Here is a 19,693-nt window from a genome sequence, read left to right as displayed (position 1 = left end):
ATGTCTCTGCTTGAAGAAGGCACAGAATGGAGCTGTTTGTGCTTCTGCCTGCTTTCAAGCTACTGGAGGAGACAAACCAACTCCCTTCTATCCACAAGGGACCTCCCAAGAGGCATAGCCTTCAGGCACATATTTGGCCTTTCCAGGGCTCAAGGGGATCCTGGGAGGATATTAAGGAAGAGCTAGCAAGCTAAGTGGAGTCTCCAGGCACAAAAGAGACCTTAGACTGGCTGGAAGCACACTGCCTGTCCTCCCCTACGAGACTTGGGAAGAGAAAGGTGGCAAGGGAAAATGTGTGTACGTGTGTGTGTGTGCGTGTGTCCTCTTTCTGAGGAACAATCTCACAAATAAAAAGGTCTTCCAGAAAAAGACAGTGGTATAATCCAAGTAATTCAGAAAATAAAAATTATAAGTACCCTTCCTTATTTGGGGACCCAAGTGTATGAGCACATGCACATTTGCAAACTCCAAACACACTCAGATATTGGGCTTAAGTATACACAGAAGTAACTATAATGCATCAGTAGCTCAGTAGATGTGAATGATGAATATACTGCATTCAGATGATATCTGTATTTTTTTAAAAAAGTAAGAACATGCTATGTATTTACTCTTTTTTTTTTTTTTTTTTTTTTTTTTTGAGACGGAATCTCGCTCTGTCACCGAGGCTAGAGTGCGGTGGCACGATCTCGGCTCACTGCAAGCTCTGCCTCCTGGGTTCATGCCATTCTCCTGCCTCAGACTCCCAAGTAGCTGGGACTACAGGTGCCCGCCACCACACCTGGCTAATTTTTTTGTGTTTTTAGTAGAGACAGGGTTTCACCATGTTAGCCAGGATGGTCTTGATCTCCTGACCTTGTGATCTGCCCACCTTGGCCTCCCAAAGTGCTGGGATTACAGGTGTGAGCCACCACGTCTGGCTTGTATTTACTCTTATTATCTACAACTAGTACACATTCAGAAGCATACAGATACTCAGAGAATGTAGATGACAATAAGATTATATGGAAAATAAACTGGCATGGAAATTGGACTGTTATCTCTTTAGGTATATATGTTGCTTCCTGGGTTTGGATACCTGCACATCCAGGATAATTAGCTTTAGCACCACAGACCCAGGACTATAGTAGAAAGTGAGCAGGCTCTGTTGGGTTTTGATATGCACTACTATGAAGGATATTGATCATTGTAGGAGACTGTGCTTTTCTGGAGTTGAGAAAGATGAGAACTAGCCAAAAAAGAATAACTACTCCCAATAAAAAATTAAGTTCTTTATTTTAAAATAACAGAATTCCCCTAAGGAAAATAACAAAACCCTTCAGATTCCAAAGGGCCTAGTTCATATTTTTAGGAGTAACCACTCTTTACTCCTCACCATTTTTCAATTTGATAAAAAATTTAAAAAGGAAATTTTTTCCCATAGAAAACCGGAATAACACTTCATTTATTTCCAGGCAGTCTCTTAGCTCATTACTGGTTCTTTGGTGATGTTCTGTGTTACCATTCTATAGGAACCTGACCATTCATTCAATAAATGTGTATTGAGTATCTTCTAAGTGTCAGAAGCCATTCTGGTCACGTGCCACTACTCTTTTCAAATAGTTTTACTGTAATAGTTTTATTCAGCCCTTAGGAATTTGGTGATAGACTTCAAGAACCAGAACCTCTTCTGATAACAGAGGAGTTTCAAACTGAGTGGTATTAAACCTCTGTTTCCTATTTACTGTTATCTAAAGTTCAGTAAATAGGAAACAGAAGTTTAATACCACTCAGTTTTAATTCTATTCTCTTGAAATAGAGAAGGAAAACATGATACAGATAATTAAAAATTGCTGCGAAACGTAAAAGAAAGAGGACATGGCTTTTAAGTCAGCAAAACATGGATTTGTATTGCTCTTTGTCAGCTCTCGGATGTAAGTAAGTTCTCAAACCTCTGGAAGTATTACATTCCTCATCTTTAAAAGGTGATACGTCAAACCAAAAGTTAGTCTTGAGTACCAGCTCCGAGTAAAGAATCTGCGGCTAGAGTGCCATGGTTGAAATCCTGGCTCATCCATGTCCTATTACATGACCTTGGGCAAATTATTTTGTCTCTCAGTTTTTTTTTAATTGGAAAAATAAAACAATAAGAGTACTTATCTCTTAGAATTATTGTGATGATGGCATGGGTTATATAGGTAAGCTGTTCAGAATAACACTTCCATACAAATACATGTTTTTATGTGTATTTGTATTATGTCAAAAAAATAGAAGGTGTTCAGAAAAGTTAATTTAATTTCCAATTTCCTTTATAATTGACTTGCACATGAACATAAGAATTTTTGCCATTTTTGAAATTTTTAATATATTTGAAAGAAACAATGAAGCTGTTTCTGACTAAGTGACTCATGCGTTAACTGGCTTCTTCATCAAGAGATCGGCTCATTTTTCCAGTTTTCATGTGAAAGTAGAGAAAGAACCCACTGTATGCTACTTCTTAAATAAGTTCTGTTGACTTAATTTGTAAAATTTGATGAAATATAGAATGATTGACACTCTTAAAAATTATTTAAAAATTACTGGACTAAGGATTCTCAAGGAAAGAGACTTCTCCCAAGTCATTGCTTTTCACTACAATGTCTGGTATATAGTAGGCACCTAAAATATCTGCTCAACGAGGAAATGAGCTGAGTCCCATTTTATTTAAATGAATAAAAATATGTAATTTTAGTGGAGAGGAAAAGAAGGAATCGCAGAAGCTCCTGGCTGATTAAGTACTATTGTGGGGAGATTTGTAGAAAAAAATATGGTTACTATCTTAGATCTTTAAAAAAAATCTTCCTAACTAGTATTGTGAACTGAGGAATGAATACAAAGAAAATATGGTCTTTTCTTGGTTTATAATCATTTCTCGACACAAAAATATGTAGTTAGAACCATGAGTGCTTAAAATGAAAAAAAATCTAAGTTTGTTATTATTTTCTGTCAAAAAAGAAATCTTTTTAAAAGTTAATATTAAAAAAGAATAGGTAGACTACATCTACAAGTAGAGTGACAAAAAGCACATGCTTATATATTGCAAGAAGTTTGGCTCTGAGGAAATATTCAGAATGATTATGCATTTATCTTTGGTGAGGAGAAAGAGGGTAATTTTTAAATGAGCAAGTTAAAATTTACTAGGGACCTATTTTTCTTTTGTGTTAGTATTTTATAATTCTTTCTGAAAATTGTAAAGTTTCTATATCCTCTCTAAAGTCACAAAAATTTTGAAGCAGATAATCATGTCTTGTGTCTTCTATAAAGTGTCTTGTAAATAAAGATCACAAAACTGTTATTTTCTTTTTAAATTCAAGCACATTTCAGTCAATTGGATGAATAGTGCTGCTATTTTAAAAAAGATAAATTTCATTCAAAAAATCATGATACTGCATTTTCCACAATGTGCTTATTTCACATTGCATGCCTATGTCAAAACATCTCATGTGTCCCATAAATATATACAACTACTACACACTCAAATTTTTTAAAAACAAATTAGATGGCCAAATAAATAAATAAATAAATAAACCATGATAAACTTCACTGCATGCTACTTTACTGTTCCCTCTCTGTTACCTTTATCTGGTGAAAAGCTGGCTGCACTGAGTACAAATTAAGAACCTTAAAAAATAACAAAACAAAATCAAGTAAAATAAAATAAAACAAAGCAAAGTGCAACAAAATAAAATACAACAGCCTCAGTAGTAGTTACTGGAATTGCAGATATCATGTCTGGAAAAAAATAACCTGCTTTTCTCTGGCTAGGCCTTTGAATTGCAACATTAAAGAGACAGTAACTATAACACCTGATAGAAATGGTTCATTGTTGTTGCATAGAATAAGAGAAGACAACACTTCAAAATGACTATTTGTTTTCATTTTCACTCATCTTATGGGGCACTAACTTATCGACCTTTTTCACCTTTCCAATTTCTTCAAATGTCGAACAACCATAGAATGGTCGACGTTGAGTTCTTTGGCAACTTCTCATGTAGTCGTGAAAGGATCAGCTTCGATGATTGCTCTCAATTTGTTGTTGTCAGCTTCTGATGGCCAGCCACTATCCTCCTCATCTTCAAGGCTCTCGTCTCCTTTGCAAAACTTCTTGAACCACTGCTGCACTGTACATTCGTTAGCAGTTCCTGGGCCAAATGCATTGTGACTTGTGAAGAAAAGTGGATTTTATATAACAACTGGCGACAACCAGCTCAGTGGTTGGATGGAGAAGAAGCTCCAAAGCACTTCTCAAAGCCAAATTTGCACCATGAAAAGGTCATGGTCACTGTTTGGTGGTTTGCTGCCGGTCTGATCCACCACAGCTTTCTGAATCCCAGCAAAACCGTTACATCTGAGAAGTATGCTCAGCAAACCGATGAGATGCAACAAAAACTGCAACACCTTTACCTGGCATTGGTCAACAGAAAGGGCCCAATTCTCCACCACAATGTCCAAATGCATGTCACACTACCAATGCTTCAAAAGTTGAATGAATTGGGCTATGAAGCTTTGGCTTATCCACCACATTCACCTGACCTGTCACCAAACAACTATCACTTCTTCAAGCATCTTGACAACTTTTTGCAGGAAAAACACTTCCACAATCAGAAGGATGCAGAAAATGCTTTCCAAGATTTCATCAAACCCTGAAGCATGGAATTTTACACTACAGAAATAAACAAACATATTTCTCATTGGCAAAAATGTGTTGATTGTAATGGTTCCTATTTTGGTTAATAAAGATGTGTTTGAGCCTAGTTACAATGGTTTAAAATTCACAATCCAGAACCACAATTCCTTTTGCACCAACCTAGTTCAATTTTTCAGCCATACTACTAAACACCCACGATTTTTATATATTTCTGCATCTCTAGCCTTAGTGTGTTGAAATTTCCTCCCATATTTATTACCTTGTAGATGGCTGCTGGAATTCCAGGCATCAAATCCAGGTTCAGAAAAGGAAAAGGGGCAGTGCTAGCATGAGCACCAGCCACCTCTTTCTCTCTAAAAGATAACCTCTCCAGCAGAATTCCATTTATGTTTTATTGGGAAAATATTAGATACACAGCCAGTCTTAGTTTCAAGATAAGCTATCAACTGTATGGCAGAGATGTAGTTTATTGCCTGGGTCAGGCATGTTTTCAGCTTCAAAAAATTAGGTTATCCTAGCAATGAAAAATGAGGTAACTTTTGGCCAGGCAATCAAAAAACAACCACTCATTTTCTTAATTGAAACTGAGTTGCAAATAAGAACCATTTGCAAAGCATGTTTTATATTAAAATATTGGCGTAAAATAGAATATTTGAAGAAATCTATGAAGTAAGTAGTTAGAACCCACCAACACCAATTAATGCACTATGGGATGCTCTCACAGTAGGGGAAGAATAAATCCAAAGCACTGTGATCTTCCAATGGGAAAAAATATGACTATGACATCATGAGAGTCATAGAAATAGCATGTTTTAATCATTTTTTAAAGGAGGAACTTCACTGACTCAATCTGATGACATCTTGGCCCAATTTTAGATTGTATAATTGGGAATGCTAAACTTTGTGATCAACTTGTTGCCTACTCCACATAGTTACAAAGTTGCTTGGAGCTTTCCTTTCTATATGTGTCTCAGAGAAAGCCAATTCTCCAATCTCAGTTTGAGTAAGAGTGAGTTTAATACATGATTAATGGAACAGGCATATCCTTTAGAAAGCATATCGTGAGATATGTAATGATAAAATGATAATAATGATGGAACTTGGCATTTATTAAATGCTTACTGTGAGTTAACGGTATTACATGCCAGAAGGTCTTCTTAGGGTCCATCAAACAAACTCACACACTATCAAAGGCCTCACCTGGCATAAAATTAACTCGGAGAAACAGGATAGCAAATCCAACATTCCAGAAGGGCAGTTTTAGGAGTTTCTCTTACAGAAAAGAAGTCCTGAAAGCAGTTGAAGGAATAGACTCTGTCATTTAAAGTCTTAGCTCAGGTAGGAGGACATAAGATTTTCATCAAGGGGTGCAGAGTCCACCTTAACTTGGAATTTTCAAGCCCTGTAAGTGCCTATATCACTTGTAACAATTTCATGGGCACCCATAGCTTCTAGAATTCCCTGCAAAAGACATGCCAAGTTACAAAAGTAGCTTGAAGCTATTATTTCCCACTAGATATCTATAACACATTCATCTTCCTCCCAGTCCAGAGGTCATTTGCTGCTCAGAGATAATTTGTGCCATACGTAATTTTGTGTAGTAATGTTTATTAGGTTTCTAGGGAACCAGAACTAGAAATTAATCCAAGATCAAATTTATCCACAAAGAAAGAGAAAAAAAGTGCCAACCCTTTGCCCACATATGTGTTATTTATTTAATATTCACAACAAGCCCATATGATGGAAAGGGTATTATTTTTATTATCAAAGAGAAACTAAGAGCAGAGATGTAAAGTTTCTTGCCTATGATCACATAACTTGTTATTAGTAAAGCCAGGATCAAATTGAAATTTGCTGGTTCTAGGGTCTGAATTCTGAACTCCATGTCTCTCATAATTCTATGAAAGGAGAGGAGAATGTAATGTAAATTGAGCTATGTTCAGAGCTGTTTCTAAGGCTATTTAGAAATTTTATGAAAACAAAAAACTGTTTTAAGTGTCAGGTCTTTTATTGTTATTTTGTTTTTAATACTGGAAAATCTAAAATGATTGTTGATAAAGTAGTTTGCACTGATGGACACATGTCTTTTTCTCCCTCAAAATCTGTCTCAGAATAGGCAAATGTGCACTGACCAACAATCCGTGTTTATTGGAATTTGTTCCAATATGCATATTTATTGTTATTGCATATTTATTTTGTTTCACATATCCCACATCTAAATAATTATTGAATTTGGTTCAATATGCAGAAATTTGCATAAATGAGCCTAGATTCAAGATAAGAAAAATTTCTCTGAGCAATTCAAGTAACTTTCCAAAAATCAAAGGAACTTGCTAGAATACCTATGATTCAGGCTATGAACCCGAGACATCCCAATTGCCATAGAGATATCTGCATCCTATCTATGGCTCTTCAATCTTCTTTCTTATGAAGGCATTTTCTGTTCTTACAATCCTTTGACTAGGAACACAATTTAAAATATTTCACAATCGGTATAGCCCTGGCACTAATTAGTTAAAACAGGTGCTGGCCATAGTGAAGGAGAAGATCTGTATATAAGCTTTCTAGAACATTTTACCTACTACCTGGTCAATATTTGTTAGGTCAACCAGCTTTATACGCCCCTGAGATTCAAAGAAGGGAGATGGAGAGGATAGTTAGCTATATTGAGTCATGAATATATAGCTGAATATAAGCACTGCATCTCTCTCTGCTTTGACTTTCAGTGAATATGAGTTTTGTAGATAAGATGATATGAAATTAGGTCTTGGGGTATAACATACTTGTGCAGTTTCTTATGAAAGTGGGATTTAAGAATCTGGATCTTTGAAATTGTTACATTGAAGTCTACCAAATTTTTTTCTTGGCATGTCCACCAGTAAGTTCCCCTTTTTTCTCATATTTTCTCACTTACAAAATAATGGGTTTGGTCTAGACTAGGGAATCCCAAACTGTCTATGAAATAGGAATTCCCAGGAAGTTTTGAAAATTATTCATGGCAGGGTTACATTCCACACATACTCAGTAAGACTCTCCACGTATTTTTTTGGGGGGAATCTTTATTTTAACAAATTCTCAGGTGATTCCTCTGTAGCTAGTCCAACCTTAGTTTGAAAACCCCTGTAAAAAATAAATGATTCATAAACTTTCAGTTGTATCAGAAGGTCCCAGACAATATTTAGAGGAAATGTTGGCAAATTATATTTATGTTCCCTTTAAGCCCATTCTGATTCCTTGAGGAGGCCCTATTAAGATTCTGCTATTTTCACCTCTCCCAGGACCTGTTGTATATCAGTCCGGAACATCCCTAGGATAGTGACATCTGCCCATCACTGTCTTCCTGAAGGCCTCCTTCACCTCCTCATTCCTCAGGCAGTAGATGGCTGGGTTGAAGAATGGTACAATGATAGTGTAGAGCACAGAGATAATCTTGTTGTGGTTGAAGGTGTACATGGCCTGGGGACGTGCATAGGTGAAGAGAGTGGAGGAGTAGTAGATAACAACCACTGCCAAATGAGTGGCACAAGTGGAAAAGGCTTTGTGGCGTCCCCTGGAAGTAGGGATCCTCAGGATGGCTGCAATGATGGCAATGTATGATGAAACCACAGCCAGTAGAGGGAGTAGAATCATCACCAGGGCCAGAAGGAAGTCTACTAGCTCTGCTTGCTCCTTGTCAGAGCAGGTGAGGTTGAGTAGTGGGGAAATATCACAGAAAAAGTGGTTGATAATGTTGGGTCCACAATAGGACAATTGGGAAATAAAAAGAAACTTCATCATGGAGCTGAAGAAGCCACTGCCCCAAGAGGCAGCAGCAAGGCGAGTGGCCAGACTGGAAGGCATGAGACTAGGGTAATGGAGGGGTCCACAGATGGCCAGGCAGCGATCATAGGCCATAACTGCCAACAGCACACATTCAGTACAGGCTAAGGCAATAAAGAAGTACAGTTGGGTCATGCAACCTACGTAGGACACTCTACCATCCTGGGTAAGAAAGGCTGCCAAGAGCCGAGGAATGGTGACATTGATGTACCATAGCTCCAGGAAAGAGAGATGGCCAAGGAAAAAGTACATGGGGCGATGAAGGCTTGGAGTGAGCCATATTGTGAAGACAATGAGTGCATTCTCCAACAATGTCAGAAGGTAAATTGCAAAAAAAAGGACAAAGAGGAGCAGCTGGAGGGGAGGAGTGGCAGGGAAACCCACCAAGACAAACTCCTCGACGTGGCCTCCACTCAAATTTCTCATGGCTCTCTGTCCAATTGAGTGCCTAAAATAAATCACAGGAAGAACAAGAGATTTGAAACATAGGTGCAACAAACCACCAACATATTCTCACAGGTTGTAACCACTGAAGATGCTTAGTGGTATATTAATTATTATATCATTTTTCCTCTTCACTTTGCTGTTTTTATTCTCACCTTATAGGAAAAGTTAACAGACCTGAGTACTCAATTACATAGCGATCTTAACTACAGTGGGTATTTGATAAATACTTTCTGAGTGATTTCAGAACTGCTTGGCATTTTGATTCTTGTTTTCTTGTCCAGGACATGCTCTTCCTTTACATCCCTTAGAAACAACAATAAATTCCTAAGCCCACAGCACCTTTACTCAGTATCTGTTGAATGAGTGAATAAAAGAAGCTGTGACCTCAAGCTAGGGCCTACAAGCTTATTTCTCAAGGGAAATTGTACTAAGGGGAAGTAATAACTCAAGGAGATTGCTTGAACTATAATGCAAGGCAACATGGCAGTATGAAGATTGGTTTGAAAAATATTCATTTCCAAATAGAGAGACAATTCAATACAAAGGAGATAATGAAGCTCTGCTCCAGAGAATAGTTATTTTTCCATTCACCTTACATATATTTTTGAATACATTTGTAGTGCTAGAATTAGACAGTCTTATTTCCAGGAGGTATAATAGGTTAAAAAATTGAACTTCTGAAAGTTGTACATGTCTTAATTCCTGGAATCTATAAATGTTACATCATATGGCAAATATTTTGCAAATGTGATTAAATTAAGGACTTTGAGATGGAGGGCTTATCCTGGGTTTTCTAGGTGGGCCTTAAATATAATGAAAAAGGTCTTTACAAGACAGAGATAGAGTGAAATTTGAAACACACACACACAGAGGAGAAGTCAATGTAAAGATGAAGCAGAGAGAGATTTAAGGATGCTGGCCTTGGAGACTGCAGTGATTTGGCCACAAGATCTTTATCTTGAATGAATGCCCACAGCCATCAGAAGCTAAAAGAGGCAAGAAGAATTTCTCAAGAGCCTCCAGAGGGAGTGTGGCTCTGCCTATGCCTTGAATTGAGCCAAGTGATACTGATTTTGGATTTCTGGCCTCCAGAATTGTGAGAAAATAACTCTCGGTTGTTAAAACCCACCATATTTGTGGCAGTTTGTTACAGCAGCCATGGGAAACTGATGCAACTGGTGAGGCAGGAAAATGAAAGAGGAAGTCATTTTCCCAACCATTCTTCTGTGCTTTTCCAGTCTTCTATTAACATTGCCAGTGACCTGACATCTCCAGGGAGACCCTGGTAAAATTACAAGTCTGACTTGAGATTGGGTGACAATGTCATTAAGCATTTTTATTTTTGGTGTGATTTAAGTACCTGTCTTTAAACATTATTTTCCTCTAAGAAACTTTAAAAATGATATACTAATTTGCATAGTTTTAACTTGACATCATTTTTTTTTTTTTTTAAAGGACGAGTCCTTGCTGTGTTCTTCAGGCTGGACTCAAACTCCTGGGTTCAAGGAATCCTTTCACTTCAGCCTCCTGTGTAACTAGGACTACAGGCACAGCATCTATTTTTTATCAGACATTTATGTGGCCACAGGGAGTCTAATTTTTTACTGCATTATGAGAATTGAACTTTTAAATGAAACTATTAGATTACTTCTTTATGTATTCAATGAAATCTAATGAAATCTAAATATCAGTGCTATGGTGATGATATCCACTGAAACTTGTTTGAACAAGTACACAAACGAGCATATCTTTTTAAAACTGGAAATTTTAAATCATTTATTTCACCAAAGTCACAATTCATGGTATTGTAATATATTTATAGTTGCAAGTCTTTTATTGATTTCTCTGTATCTACCTACATGTTGTTTCCTGTACTTTTAAGACTATGAGTGCTTTATAAAAGATTTTCTCTAGTTGCTATATAATTAGCATACATTTACCTAAAGCAATATAAATATAAATAAACATCTAAAAATATATTGGACAAAATTTTTTAATTTTACTGGAAAACTATCTCATAATAATGTATATTATGCTTTTGTCCAATGTTTGTGTGTATTGTAAGACTTATTATCACAATGAGAAACATTTTAGCATTGATTCTATTCTGAATTTTCATTTTGGAGGTGTAAACACTAAGAAAACTAGTTCACATATAAGTGATATTGATGTACCATAGCTCCATGAATGAAAGTTTGTTTTGTTATAGAAATAACACTAGATTATTTAAACTTTTTATTAGTTGTGTGCCAGAAAATATTCAGTAACATATCATCAAAATTATTTTCATTCATCTATTAGCTGACAACTTGATTAGCTTCTATTTCAATTGCGTTGAAAGAAACAGATTGCAAACCACTGACCTGCAAAAGGATTTGATACCCGGTTATTAGCCTTTATTTTCTCAACACTGACATTGGCACTGGCATTAACTTACACTGTTGGACACTTCCATATGGCAAGCTTTTGCTATGCCTTTCCTTGTTAAAAAAAAGAAAAGAGAAGTGGGAAAGGAAAAGACACTTTCTCTAGCAGATCAATTTTAAGAGCTCTTAAAGGAGTTGAAGATGAGAGAATCAGTCCTTTGGAACTATTCTTGCCTGGACATTGGAAGATTTTTATTTTTATTTTTATACCCTCAAGTGTCCAAAAAGTCCAGTTTGGAAACAGTGACTTTAATGCATCAGATAATTTTCTGAGTGAGAGTTTAAAGAGAAGGTATGCGTGGTAAGGTTAGGGACAGGATAGGAAGGAAGCCCAACATGCCTCAGGAGTAGGTAATAACAGAGGATGGGAAAAACTTGAAAATGATGGCTGGAAACTCTCAAGAGACAAGGTAAGGGAATTGAGATGCTAAGGCAGATTGAACAATGACAGAACATCTGAAGAGGGATTTGTCCGCACCCCTCTATTATCAGTGTAACAGAGCAGTAGCAAAACATAGTAGGCACTCAATAAATATTAGTGGAATGAGCTTCAGTCTTGATTTGTATAGTCTTGAATTTACATCATTCAGATTCATATTATACTTTGAAAATATAGATAATTGAACTAAAGGAAAACTAGGGTTCTTTTCCAGTTATTGCACTGCATAAAATTGGTTGAAACTCCAACTTACCAGCCTCAGTCCTGAGGGATGTGGAAGAGAAGTTGTTGGAAAATGGAGTGAAGGGTGGGAAGGAGCCTTAGAAATTTACTGACTTTTCACAAGTTTGTTGGAAGCCAATCTTGCTCTGTAGCCTACCATGGCTTAGATTGTCTGCTGATTCAAAGACAAGACTGAAAGTTGGTCCCCTTGTGCCCAGAGGTGCCCATACCCCTACCTCCTGCTCAGTCCTCAGCAATATTATGTCATCCTCTTCATGAGTTTCAAGCTCAGTTGCTGAAAACTGAACCCTTTTTGCTATTCCACGTGGCCTGCTACTGCCAAGAACTTTCTTCTCCAACCAAGGCAACTTCAGCCCCTGTTGTCCACCAGAAATGGTCTGTTCTTTTAGTCTTTTCCTGCTCCCAGTCTGCCCTCCTTTTTGAAGAGGCCCTTCTCGATAGACTACTTCTGAATCATAGTACTCAGATCCCTTCTGTAGCTCTGAGTATATATCACGGCACTGTGCCCACTGAACTCTTCTTGTATTTGTTCTCTTTTTTTGTTTCTTACTTGCTTTAACTTCTAGGTGTGTCTTCTCCATCATCAGTCTGGGAGCCCTTCTTCCTCTATTAGCGCTACAAAATTTTTATATCGGGGAGGATGCTACCATCAGGGCAGCAGAGTACAGCTTAGCCTGCAATGTTAACAGTCACGCAGTGATGATCTCTTTAAACATATGCTTCTCATTTGGCAACTTAGATTCCAAGCAATAATTAATGAGCAACACCTTGAAGATTTCTCCCATTGCATTTTCCCTCAGAACAAAAAACAGCTCTTTATGGGTTGGTCTTCTCAAGACTAGATGATATTGATGCTATTATACACTTTATTTTTTATTTGCCTTTGAATGCTCCCCTTCAACATTACCCTCCCCTTTACTCCTGTTTTCCATTCCTCTTATTTATTCCTCCAGTCACATCAGAGTTCTTCAAGACGCCACTCTGTTATTTTACCTCTGGTCTTTTGCACGTGAATAAACATAATAAACAACAGTGCCTCTGTGAGGACTTTGTCCAAAAGGTCCTTCACACTCACAGCTGCTATTATGCCCATGACTCTATTAATAGATCTATGGGGTAGCTATGTCTCTTCCTGGATTTTTCCTCCTTGGTAGCAGAGATCTCACTCATTGCTCTACTCTAGTTAAGTTCATCATTTTGGCCATATTACATAACCAATGCATATTTATCAAATTAGTTAAGAAATAAATAAGGTAATACTTTAAGAACTTGGAAACCTAAAAGGTAGAATGTCGCTTCAGGGGTAGAATGTCAAACCTGTTTTATTATTTGTGTAATAGTTCTGCTGCTGCCTCTGCTGGTAATATTCATCATTCCTACTTCATTAGGTTATATCACATTAAAAGAGATAATTACCTGAGAATTATTTGCACATAATATGAAACAAGTTATTATTGTAAAGCACATTGGTGATGCCATAGATCTGTGGGCCTGAAACCATATGGATATCACTTGGATCATCCAAATTAGCTATTCACACCAGCACATTTGCCTGGATTCCTGTTTAACCCCCACCTTCTAGATGTTACAAAAGTGAAGGTTAGTAGTAGATTGCCTGGTGTTCAGTGGTGCTCTATGGGAAGCAACACAAGTCTTCATCTGGAGACACATTGGGCAGAGCCCTGTGCATAGGCATATCCCACTCCCAGAGAAAACTGCCTGTTTTGTTTTTCTTTATTTCCCTTGAATTCCTCATTTATCATCACAAATTGAAGAATTTTAATGCACCTACCAAAAAACTGGTGAATTAACAACTAAGAACTGTCTGAAATTATTATAATTACTGTCTTCATCTCTATCTATCTACAAGGCATATAAAGAAGATACAATAATAATTGATTACTCTGTGCAGGGTAGTGAGTATTTTTTATATGCTAACTTAATTCTCACAACAGCCCAGTGAATTTAAGCACCATTATTTCTATTTGTAAATGACACAGAAAGACGAGTGATTTTTTCCCTCAAGATCATACATCTAGAAAGTTGTAGAAGTGGAATAAACTTTGATAATCTCGCTATGAAGGCATAGTGGGAAATTCAACCTCTATCCTGTACATCTTCCATGGAAATGAGTAAATGTCCATGGGTATAGCCAAGTGGACTCATTTATATAACAATAAAGGGTTTTTGTTTGTTTGTTTGTCTTCTCTGTGTATGGCAGTCAAATTCATTCAATAGTTTTTTTTTTAATCTCGTTCGAATTCGTAGATATAGACTTAATATGATAGGTATTTCTTTGGGTCTTGCCTTAGGGCAAGGGAAGTGCTACAGCCTAAACACACAAAGATTGGCTTCTGCCTGTCTTATCATGGCTTTCTGCTTTCTGGGTTCCCCTTTCCCACACATATTTTCCTGCCCTGATCAATGCCTTTACAAATCTCTAACATTTTACCTCATTGCCACTTAAAAAAAATCCCTCACCCTTGTGAACATTTCAGATGCATTTTTCAGGTGCTATCTCTAGAATCATAAACACATGAACAAAAGATTAAAATGACAGCGTACTCACTCTGAGATGTTCGAATGATTAAGTTTTTTCAAATTTTAAGCACATTGTGTATCTTGAGAAATTCAAGCAATTTTCAGGATTATAAGGAATTGAAAATCGTAGGGAATGGATGAAGGATTTGAGGGTGTCTAACCTGAATAAGGACAAAATTTGTCACACAAGTTCACCTACTTCTTTGCTTGCCTGTCTTCCACATTCACACACATACCCTGCCTTTTGATATTTGTCAATAGGCTGCTTAACTTTTGCCTCTGGGCAGGTATGGTTTGCCCTAGAAACTCTTCAATAAAGTTGATACTTCATGCTGGTATCTAAGTTGTTCGTGGCATGGTAGGGCTGAGGTTTTGCAGATGGGGCCCTGAAGCAAACAGAGGCAGCAGTAGCCAGCCCTTATTACATTTCCCTTATTTTATTCTCATCAGGGACATAGCTCCTTAGTGTGCATTGTCATGGTGACCTACCTCTCCCCAACAAGACTGTGTCCAAGTCGCCTCAGGGACCATTTGTTCTAGGGCATAGGTGATACAATGAAAAGACATTGTCCAGAGGGACACGGGTGTGCACTGAAGTGGAGTAAAGTCCTCGGATTCATTGCCTGAGTGTCATCCATGTAATGCTTCCACAAACCCTATTTTCAGAAGTGCCTAAGAGGTGCCTAGATATAATGATAATTCAAGACTAAATTCTGTTGAGGAAATAACACAATAAAGTAAGAGTTACAGACAAATTAATTCTGATAGGTTATTTAGACTATTACATTTTCTGAGAAGATGTTTATTTGTTAAACTCTGTTCACTGTTGCCTCTTATTACTTGTTTGTGCTTATGTATGAGGGAGAGATGCTTTATCTGTCTTCCATAAGTCTACAAGCTCCATGAGGAAAGCCTGTTTGCTGCTTGCCCTTCTTTACAACCCTTTGTAAATAAAACTTGGTGCACGGGGAAGATCTCAGGATAATTGGTGGGAAGACGTGTAGAGGAGTGCTTGTGAATTCCTGAGTCTTGCCTCAGATCTGAGTCTGTTTCTGAAAATAATGGGGTTTTCTTTCTCTTACCACTCTGGTTTTCCTGACTGTCTTTCATACCCAGGTTGCTTCTTTGCTTCTTGGTCTACTGAACTGTAGCAAATGGAGTAGGGTACCTCGTGGGGTATGTGCTAAGCAGCCTGCCACTGAAAGTGTTCAAGCAGAGCCCAGATGACCTGTTTAGGATGCAATATTGGAGAGGAAGTGCCTGCAGTAAAAATGATGGCTCTCTTCTCTTGGCAATAATGACAATTTGTTGTTACTGCAGAACAATGGAGTTATAAGTAAATACTTTGCAAAAGATTAAATGATGCTATAAGGAGTTGGAGAAATGCAGTTATTGCCGAGATTTTAGCTCAAACTGGTAAGGAGATGGTGACTTTCAGAAAACACAGAAGGCAGAACAACATGAGAAAGCCAGGGATGAGTTCAGTCTTGACATATTAAGCTCAAGGGAAAGGCAGATATATGCAGCAATAAATCAGAAATATTGGCTTGGATCTTAAGTGTGTTTTCAGTTTATAAACTTGGGAGTCAGCATTAATAAATATGTAAAATCATACTTGATAAATGTTACCAGAGGAACAGAGTTGAGAACAAAAACAAAGAGAAAGATGGAAAGGAAATGCTTGAGAAATGCAGACCAAAGAAGGAAAAAGACCAAAAATTATCCAAGAAAAGAATTGTAAGAGTACAGTGTTTTCTGGAAGTTAAGGGGCTAGACAATTTCAGGAAGGTGAGGGTGGTGATAAAACAAGAAAAAGTATTAAAATAAAAAAGAGAGGAAGCTGTTTTTACAAGTTTTCCTATTGGTGCAAAAAAATACACAATTGCCATTCATGGAACAATCACTGTATACTGGACATTTTGCTAAAAACTTTATGCATATTTTATTTAATTATCTTAGCAATACAGTGTAGCTATAATCTAAACTACCAAGTTTAGATTGGTACAAAATACAACTGCTTAAATAAGATAGAATTTATTTCTCTTTCATATAGCCCTACAGTGATGAGTGGTCCATAGTTGGTAGGGCCTGTGGAACAGCCTGACTTCACAAGATTGTAAAAAGCAAAGGCAGATGGTTGGTCCTCCCAGACTCAACAGAAGGCTTCTATTGGAAGTCCAAGGCACTGTTCTGTTTTTCCATGTCCTCGCCATCAGGAAAGCAGAAAGAGAGAAACTGATCTTCAGAGAGATATATAGAAGTTTCACCCATCATTTCCACTTATATCTCATTGATTAAAAACTTGGTCACTTAATAGTCAAACCTGGCCACAAAGAAAGCTAGTAAATTTAGTAACTAACTGGCCATCTGTGTACTCAGCTAAAATTCCAGAGAGTTCTATTACTAAGCTTGTAGCAAGAATATATATTATCACTGGCAGTTTCAGATACAAGAAATTATGATCCTGTTAAAGAGGTAAAAATGATGCTTAAAAAAGTAAGTGATTATCACAGAATCACACACTTAGTGTATGGCAAAGACAGAAATTAAACTCACATCATATTGATTCTGAGCTTATTTTTAGATGACTATAGATTCATATGCAATTATGAGAAATAATATAGAAAGATCTCATGTATCCTTTACCCAATTATCCTCAAGAGTAATATCTTACAAAACTATACTATGCTGTGACAGCTAGGATGTTGACATTATTACAGTGACGGTACAGAACATGTCAATCACCACATGATTCCATTCTGTTGCTCTTTTATAGGCAAATTAACTTTTCTCTCACCCACATTCTTAACTGTTAGCAGCTTGGCAACCACTAATCTATTTTCAATTTTTCATTTGAGGGATGCTATACACAAACACACACACACATATCTCTGTGTGTATATATATATATGACAGAATCACAAACCTAGTATGTGACAAAGACAGAAATTAAACTGAAATGTAAATATTTATATATTTATAAATATAGTACATATAATATAGTATATATTTATAAATATATATGGATATACATAGCTGTATGGATTTATAAATATACATGTATACATTTATAAAGGTACATACATATATTTTTTAGTGCTCTTGTGAATTTTTCTCTTCAGTGATTATACTTCCAACTCTAGAGTTTTCATTTGGTTCTTATTTATATTTATTTATAGTATGTATGTTTAATGATATTTTTCATTTGGTGTAATTGTCTAGAGATTGATTTAGATTGTGTGTTTCTATCAACAGTTTGTCCCTTTTCATTGTTGAGCAATATTTCAAGATATAGATATATTACAGTTTAAGTACTTTCTTCTTGAAGAAAATTTTGGTGGTTTCCAATTTGTGTGTGTGTGTGTGTGTGTGTGTGTGTGTGTGTGGGTGAGATGCAGTTTCATTCTTGTTGCCCAGGCTGGTGTGCAATTGTGTGATCCTGGGTCACTGCAACCTCTGCCTCCTGGGTTCAAGTGATTCTCCTGTCTCAGCCTCCTGAGTAGCTGGGATTACAGGTGTGTGCCACCATGCCTGGCTAATTTTGTATTTTTAGTAGAGACGGTGTTTCACCATGCTAGTCAGGCTGGTCTCGAATGCCAGACCTCAGGTGATCCACCTCCCTAGCCTCCCAAAGTGGTGGGATTACAGGCTTGAGCCACCAAGTCTGGCCTCCAGTTTTTTATTATTTTAAATGAAGGCAATTTTAAAATCCCTGAGACTGAATTCTTAGTTGACAAGTTTTGTTTTGTTTTTTGAACACTGAGTATGTTATCCCACTTTTTAGTCTTCATTGTTTCTGCTAAAAAGTCATCTGTTAAACTTATTAGGGCTAACTAGTAAATAATCAGCCATTTTTCATTTGATGCTTTCAAAATTTGCTCATTGTCTTTGACTTTCAGCATTTTTACTATGATGTGTCTTTTTGTGTACCTCTTTGCATTTATCCTATGTGAAATTTGTTCAGCTTCCTAGATGTGTAGCTTTATGTTTTTCAATAAATTTGGAAAGTATTCTGCCAGTATTTCCTCAAATATTTTTTTCTTCTCCTTTCTCTTTGCTCTTTCTTCCTGGTACTCTCATTACACCAGTTTTGGTGTGTTTAATTGTATCCCAGACTTCTCTAAGGCTCTATTTTTTTCATGTTTTTTTTTTCTTGTTTTCCTTAGAGCTGCATAATCTTTATCACTCTAACTTCAAGTTCATTATTTTCTTTTCCTGTTAGTTCTAATTTATTGTCGAGTACTCTTGTAAGCTTTTCTCTTCAGTGGTTATACTTTCAATTCCAGAGTTTTAATTTGTTTTTTATTTATAATTTCTGTCTCTCTGTTGGAACAGATTCTGTATTTGATGTGATATTGTCATATATCTTCCTTTACTTCTTTAATCATGATTTTCTTTAGATCTTTAAATATATTTACAATGGTTACTTTGAAGTCTGTCTTTTAGATATGGCATCTAGTCACACTCTCACCAGCAGTTTTTGTTGTCTGATTTTCTTTTTTTCAGTATGGGTCATATTGTTCTCTTTCTTTGTATAGTTTATAGTTTATATTGGAAACTGGAATTTTGTATAATATACTATAGAAACTCTGGTTACTGGTCTTTCTCCCATCTCTCCCCACTAGGTCTTGTTTTCATTATTTGCTTGTTTACTTGTTCAGTTACTGGCTGGATTATTTTTGTAAAGTCTATCCTCCCCTATGCTTCTGCTGTGTTAAGTCTTTGATGTTGCTTTTCAGAGGACACACGTATGCCTAGTCACCTTTGGATGACAATAATTTTGGCAGAGCTTATGTTATCCTTTTTCCTGACTACATCCAGCTTTTAATCTAATAATTACCTGCTGATTGCTCCATTGTTTACAAAATGCCCTAGAACATAAATTTCTCTACTGAGTAATCCAGTAAAATTCAGACTTCTTTGAAGGAATGATTACTGAGGTCAGTGTTTGAGATTTGTTATTACCCAAAGAGGGTTCCTCCTGGCTCTTTCTTTTTCCTGTTTAGAGGATGTATTAAATGATATTCAGGTGGAACAGTCTATTCTGAGGATGTTAGGATGTTGGCCAAAAATATGGGTAAATTCTATAGTGATCTTATGTGGGTACTGTAT

At 36.7% G+C, this 19,693-nt stretch overlaps 1 protein-coding gene across 1 annotated transcript; it reads right to left on the bottom strand.

The window, feature by feature from the left end:
• Nucleotides 1-7,957: 7,957 nt before the first annotated feature.
• LOC116468284 (olfactory receptor 6P1) lies at nt 7,958-8,911 on the bottom strand. Its single transcript, XM_032151901.1, has one exon. The coding sequence runs from the start codon at nt 8,909-8,911 to the stop codon at nt 7,958-7,960; it is 954 nt and encodes a 317-aa protein (XP_032007792.1).
• Nucleotides 8,912-19,693: the final 10,782 nt, after the last annotated feature.

Source organism: Hylobates moloch, unplaced genomic scaffold (genome assembly GCF_009828535.3).
Source record: "Hylobates moloch isolate HMO894 unplaced genomic scaffold, HMol_V3 SCAFFOLD_5, whole genome shotgun sequence".
Classification (NCBI taxonomy): Eukaryota; Metazoa; Chordata; class Mammalia; order Primates; family Hylobatidae; genus Hylobates; species Hylobates moloch.
The sequence above is the reverse complement of the archived record's forward strand: the minus strand, read 5'-3'. Positions and strand labels throughout refer to the sequence as shown.

Excerpts from the sequence above, each read along its gene's own strand:
- LOC116468284 (XM_032151901.1), bottom strand. The coding sequence starts at position 8,911 with ATGAGAAATTTGAGTGGAGGCCACGTCGAGGAGTTTGTCTTGGTGGGT.